The sequence below is a fragment of the Primulina eburnea genome, chromosome 18, assembly GCF_022965805.1.
Source record: "Primulina eburnea isolate SZY01 chromosome 18, ASM2296580v1, whole genome shotgun sequence".
NCBI classification, from domain to species: domain Eukaryota; kingdom Viridiplantae; phylum Streptophyta; class Magnoliopsida; order Lamiales; family Gesneriaceae; genus Primulina; species Primulina eburnea.
In genome coordinates this window covers 5283343-5290549 of record NC_133118.1, presented here as the reverse complement: position 1 = coordinate 5290549, position 7207 = coordinate 5283343, and the positions used below count along the sequence as shown (strand labels likewise).

Sequence of the window (7207 nt, the reverse complement as noted above, 5' to 3'; positions counted from 1 at the left end):
ATCCTCGAGTATCTGGATTGTACGCTCTGTCTGACCATCTGTCTGAGGATGGTACGCAGTACTCTCGCAAGTCGTGTACCCATTTCTTTTTGGAAACTAGTCCAAAACTTTGATGTGAACGGTCACGATCCGAGACTATTGCAACTGGAACTCCATGAAGTCTCACAACATTTTCAATATACAGACGAGCCATTTTCTTGTACGAATATGTCCTCTCATATGGAATAAAGTGTGCCGACTTAGATAATCTGTCGACAATCACCCAAATAGCATCGAAATGACGAGAAGTACGTGGCAAATGCGTGACAAAATCCATAGCCACGTGCTCCCAGTTCCACTAGGAACCTCAAGGCTATGCAGTAATCCTCCCGGTCTCACTCGTTCCGCTTTGACTTGCTGACAGATCATACAACGAGACACAAACTCAGCCACATCCTTTTTCATATTCTTCCACCAAAACTGAGGCCTTAGAATTTGATACATTTTTCTGCCTCCTGGGTGGATACTATATCGGGTACAATGAGCTTCTTTAAGGATGGCTGTACGCAATTCGGGAATATCTGGGACAACCAATCTACCATTCAACCGAAGAGAATCATCTGAGTGAATTGAGAAACCAGATTGGTGTCCTTGAGATACTAACCCATAAGATTTCATAACTCAATCATCAGTTTTCTGAGCTGACTTTACAATCTGAATCAACTCTGGCTCAACAAAAATCTGAGACACACAAACAACATTACCTTGGATTTGAAAATCCAACCCAGAAGTGCAAATATCCTCTCTTAACTTAGAAACATAAATCGAGGATATATTAACATCAACAACCTTACGACTCAAAGCATCGGCAATGACATTCACTTCTCCCGGATGATACTGGATCTCACAATCATAATCTTTCAAAAGATCCATCCAACGTCTCTGTCTCATATTCAGATCTGACTGAGAGAACAGATACTTCAAGCTTTTGTGATCAGAATAGATTACAAATTTCTCCCCAAACAAATAATGTCTCCAAATCTTGAGAGCAAAAACAATAGCAGCCAATTCCAAGTCATGAACAGGATACTTAGACTCATGCGGTTTCAACTGACGAGAACCATAGGCCACAACTCTGCCATGCTGCATCAGAACACAACCTAATCCTCGATTTGATGCATCGGTACAAACAACAAATCCTCCAGAACCATTTGGAATGGTAAGAACTGGTGCAGAAGTCAGTCTTTTCTTCAACTCGACAAAACTTGACTCACATTCATCAGACCAAATGAATCTCTAATTTTTCTGAGTCAGTTGAGTGATAGGTCTAGCAATCTTTGAGAAATTTTCAATAAATCTCCGATAATAACCAGCTAAACCCATGAAACTACGAATCTCTGGCACATTGGTCGGTCGTGCCCAGTTCAGAACTGCTTCCACTTTACTTGGATCGACAGAAATACCATGTTGAGATATGACATGGCCCAGAAACACAACTCTATCTAACCAAAACTCACACTTGGATAGCTTGGCGTACAACTGCTTCTTTTGAAGAATTCGAAGAACTATCCTCAAGTGTTTAACATGCTCTTCCTCGGATTTGGAATAAACAAGAATATCATCGATGAATACAATCACAAATCGATCGAGATATTTACGAAATACTCGATTCATCAAGTCCATAAACACAGCAGGAGCATTGGTCAAACCAAAATGCATAACCAAAAATTCAAAGTGTCCGTATCTCGTGCAAAAAGCTGTTTTCGGGACATCTTCTTGTCTGACTCGCACTTGATGGTACCCAGAACGAAGATCAATCTTAGAATACACTGAAGTACCTTGCAACTGATCAAATAAATCATCAATCCTAGGGAGTGGATATTTATTCTTAACAGTAGACTTATTCAATTGTCGATAATCAATACACATCTGCATCGTACCATCTTTCTTCTTGACAAATAGAATCGGTGCACCCCATGGTGAAGAACTCGGACGGATATAACCTTTTCTCAACAAATCCTGTAATTGTTCTTTCAGTTCTTTCAGCTCAACAGGGGCTAAACGATATGGTGCTCGAGATATGGGTTCAGTTCCTGGCATTAATTCGATACTGAACTCAACTTCTCGTTCTGGTGGAAAACCAGGAATCTCTTCTGGAAACACATCAGGAAACTCACAGACTACAGGAATATCAGAAATCTGTCGCTCATCTTGCGATAGATCCACAGCATAAACCAGAAAACCTTCATGACCAGAATCTAACAATCTCTTCATCTCAATGGCAGAAACTAGAGGAATCTTGGCTTGAGAGCCACGACCATAGAAATTCCATTTAGGAGCAAAGCTAGGTCTGAAACGAACTATTCCTCAATAACAGCCAACAGTGGCACGATTTGCCGTCAAAACATCCATACCAACGATACAATCAAAGTCATGCATAGGTAGGACTATGAGATTCAAATACAGAACATTTTCATCGTGAAACAAAACCGCATTGCATACCACATTATCAGTAATAATCATTTTGCCCATCGGAGTAGCAACAGATAGATTGGAATTCATACTAGTGGTGCAAAGATCATGCGAAACAACGAATGCATGAGAAACAAAGGAATGAGATGCTCCAGTATCAAATAACACTCGCGCTATAAAACCACATAGATTACAGTTACCAGTAATGACAGTACCTGGAGCTGCCTGAGCCTCATACTCAGTCAAGGCAAATACATGAACAGATGATTGATTCTGTTGACCACCTTGCCCTCTGCTCTGATGCGAAGGGCGACTAGGCTGATGGAAAGACTGGGACATTGCTGGAATTCTATTACTTTGAGCTCCACTACCTGCCTGGGCTGTTTTCCCCGTCTTACTAGGACAAACTCTAGCAAAATGGCCCGGCCGACCACAAACATTACAAGCCCCTTGAACTCCAACACACTGATTACTGGAATGCTTGCCTCCACAGTGATCACAATAAGGTCTACTATAGCGATATCCCCCACGGTTCCCCGAACTCCCTGAACTCGAAGAACTAGAACCAGGCTTCTTAAATTGTTTCCCACGTGGACGAAGAAATGCAGAACCAGATGAACTGAATTGTTGTCTCCCCGACTGATGATGTAGGGTAGGAACTCGATTGCCACTCCTCTTAAGACTAGCTTCAGCCCTTTTTGCTATTTCCACTGCTTCAAGATAATTCAGTGGCTTATCGGTAGAAACAAAAGGGTGCAGATGATCGTTCAACCCTTCAATGAAACTTTCGACGACAGCAACCTGACTCGCGGCCACATGAGGAGCATATCTCAGCATAGCATAAAAAGTATCCGCATAATCCGCAACTGACATATCGCCTTGTTTCAGGTTATGAAACTCAGAAGCCTTAGAACTGTAGAATGATGGAGGACAATAACTTTCCTTAAACTTCAGCTTGAATATATCCCATGATGGAATGATCCTCTGAGCATCTAAAGTCATTAATGTAGTAGACCACCACATTTTAGCACGATCTTTCAACTGATGCACAGCTAATCTCAATCGACACTCTGGAGGATACTCAATCAAATCAAACAATTCCTCAATCTCAGAAATCCATAACTCAGCTTTCTCAGCTCCCTCCGAAGGGAGGATGTATAGAATGGAAACGCGCAACTAACTCATCCATCCTAAGCTGCTCTAGATGATCAGCAGCTTGCTCAACAAAAGTATCATCAACAACACGAACACGAGGTCTACCACGTCCACGACCTCGACCACGACCTCGAGCTCGAGCTAAAGGAATCTCATCAACAGGAATTTCTCCACCTCCTTCCATTCTATACGATAAAACACCAAAACAATTAGAATGGAAGTAAAAAAATCATATAATCACATAAACATTCTGTCAAGTAGCATACACATGCGCAACAACCATTTTAGTGCCAAGACTCAAGTGTCCTAGACTCTAGTTCGAGCGTATCCCAGTTTACGCTCTGATACCAAGATGTGAGGCCCATTTACTCTAACGACAATTAATGATCAAACAATAATGGTTTGATTTAAAACTGCAGCGGAAAAAGGTTTAAAATACTTTAAAACGGACCTCAGGGCCTAGAAAAATTTCGGCATGACCTCCCCATAAATAGGACATCCCGAAAACTCAAACAACAGTTTATATCAAAATATACTCCAACTAGAGTCATTAAAACAAAACCAAAATTAAACAACTTATAGCCGCAATGGCCAGGACTAAACAGAAATTAAAACTTACCAAAAGCTCACCAGATCATAAACATCACAGAGTCGACTCAGAACATCACAAAAACAACCAAATACTACTACAGATACACGGGGCATCTCCCCGGCAAATAAAGTACAATAAAAGTCTGAAACAAACTCAAGACATACATATAGACTAACTGGGAGACTCCACTGAACAGAATCCAGCAATCCAACCTCAATCCCGAGCTCCACTGGCGGAACCTCGGCCTGATGCTGCAAAACGACTCGGGAGATCTACCATGGTGCCCAAAAAGCAACCACAGCAGCCCCCCCAGTAAACAACTGAGGTTAGGATTCTGGTATGAAACAGTTCATCAATAACAACAATAACATAAATCATGCATAATCATATAATGAAATGTAATATGCAATGCATGAAAGGCTCAACGAATAATCGGGATAACAGGAGCCAAGAAACGGTACGATAACAACTTGAATAATGCTCGAGCAACAACACAGGGGAGCTACATCGTCATGCAGCTAAACCGCCCTGCCAAGTATGCGAGGTATGCCAAGCTGTGCTGAATAACACCCCTGAATCGGCCTCCATACAGCTGATACGATATAACAGGATGGCACAACAGAACGAACTAGATGACACAATCCCAGCGCACATCTCAAAAGGCTGCACTAACCATGGGATTGTTCAATCACATCTACAATATCATGTGTATAGGCCTATCAGCCACACAATGATCCCGAGATGAACAAAAGTGCCAGATAACAACGGATATCAACAATGGCTAACAAGAACGATATGGCTCAACATGAATGTCATAACTGTACGCCCAATGCTAAATACCAATAATATGTCATAAACATAAACATATATCACAACGAAGGCATTTAACAATTTACAACAGTCAACAAGTCATACACACGATCCACAAAACACAGAATGACAATTAAACATAATTTATGTTTTACCGTCGTATATTACCGAGCTGTAACATACCTATACAACGAAAATGATCTTCAAGAATGATCAACTGAACTCTCTTAGCCTAAAAATAATAAAATAAGCCAAATAATTCCACAACTCATCATTATTTACATCCCAACCATTATCAACTCGATATTCCTTAGATTAATTCCAATGATAACAACCATACTATAACATCTTTATAACACAACAATTCGACATAATTAATAGGCTCGCCAAAATATACCTCGAAGATTTCCAATGACCGAACCTACAATAATTAACCAATAATTATATCAATAAAAAGCTATTCGAACGACGAAAACAATTTAAATCGAAATGGGTAAAAATCCAAATTTCGGCAACCTACTATCATGTTTAGAAGCTGAAATTTCGGACTAGAACTCACAAGGTCGAAGTTTACTCTAGTCGCTAGCGGTCTCGAGGCGACTACCCACCGGAAACTCGTCGGAGTTACTGTTCACAAGCTGAAAAATTCAGAAAACTAGCTGGAATTTAAAGGGAAATCACAAGGCTTAAAACCCACTCCAACATACAACAAAATTCCAAGGAACAAAACCTAAATCTCACCTAAATCGAACCAACAGCAGCAGCTAGGAACATGCCTCGATCTAGGCCGAAACGAGCCTCAAAAATGGCGATTCATGGTTCAAAACGAAGCTACTGAAGTAAGGAAGACAACCCCTCAAACCGTTTGTGATTTCGACGCCAGACGGAAAAGTTATGACCTCTCCAATTTGAAGGTGTAGAAAGTGACGAAAATGGAGAAATGGGAAAGAAAGTTACGGGATTGGGGATTGGGTTGCTAATTATTTCCTTTCTCTCTACAAAAGACAAATTGTGTGTATGTATATGTATATTTAGTTACTAAAAAAAATAGTAACACATGCCCAAAAATCCCGGTTTTGCATTTATTTGTTCTCGTGTGTTATTTAAACTCTATATGTATTTTATATCGTTAAATTCTCCGATATTCTCAAATACATAGTTATAACACACTTCTTGAATTTATTTGGCATAAATAATTATTTTAATTTACAACTCAATAATTATTCTAATTATGCCAAAAATTACCGGATAATAAATTATTTGGTATGCAATGCATGTATGTCGTGGAGGTATCAGGTCAAATGCCCATCCACTGAGCACATGTCAGAATTAAACGAATCGCTATCAAATCAATGCTCGAGCTGGCACACCGGCCTCAATAAGGGATACTCGTATGATAGCGTCGACAAAGCGCCATCAAATACCAAATCTCATATCCAATCATCGGGGCAACAAATGTCTATGCTTTACGGGTCGTATAATACCAGCATAGCAATTGTGTTCACAAACCCCAGAATATAATCAAATCATATCAGGGTATCCGAGGATCATAGCTCAACGTGCATGTCATGTATCTATGTATGCATCAAACGATGTGTGTTAACAAAACATTTATTTTATACATCGATATCTCAATCATAATGTCATGTATACCACATCAAATCAACATATAAGGCATATAGACACATAATCTCATCCCAATCAATCAAATCAATCCAACATATATCATATAATAAAGATACCTGTCGTATGTTACCCGGTCGCAAAATACCTCAATTCTTTGTTTCCAGTTGATGTAGCCTGAAAATATTGATATTACACTTTATCTACATCAATAACATACTCATTCCAATCAATAACATATTCCAAAATCATTAATATTATATTTGAAACTTCAAAAATTCATATCAAATTATAATCATATCATAATTCAATTCCGACTTCGAAGATGAGTTTCTTGTCGGTTATTCTACTACATATCAGAAATTCAACTTCAAAGACATGCTATTCCAGCACTTTGATATTTAGAGCTGCTGGAACCGCAAGAAAATTACCTCAGTCAGAAGCCATCGACGCGATGATCACAAATATATAATTTGTTTCGCGTTTAGACAGCGTTTCGAAGTTGATTCAGACGAAAGAAATTCGAATTCTCTCAACTTTCTCGAAAGTTATCGTATAAGAAATGAAGAAAGAAAG

The 7207-nt window shown here is 39.5% G+C and overlaps 1 protein-coding gene across 13 annotated transcripts; it reads right to left on the bottom strand.

Annotated features, from left to right (window-relative positions):
- Positions 1-2331: 2331 nt before the first annotated feature.
- On the bottom strand, positions 2332-6186 carry LOC140820043 (uncharacterized). 13 transcript variants are annotated; one of them, XM_073180347.1, is made up of 4 exons: positions 5568-6186; positions 5406-5429; positions 5192-5240; positions 2332-4470 (listed from the first exon to the last, which is right to left on the bottom strand). In XM_073180347.1, the coding sequence occupies exon 4, from the start codon at positions 3472-3474 to the stop codon at positions 2347-2349; it is 1128 nt and encodes a 375-aa protein (XP_073036448.1). In that variant the 5' UTR covers positions 3475-4470; positions 5192-5240; positions 5406-5429; positions 5568-6186; the 3' UTR covers positions 2332-2346. The 13 variants fall into 13 exon arrangements, with proteins under 13 accessions (XP_073036448.1, XP_073036453.1, XP_073036450.1 ...); XM_073180352.1 differs by having other exon boundaries at positions 2332-3791; XM_073180349.1 differs by having other exon boundaries at positions 5583-6186.
- Between the last annotated feature and the right edge of the window lie 1021 nt (positions 6187-7207).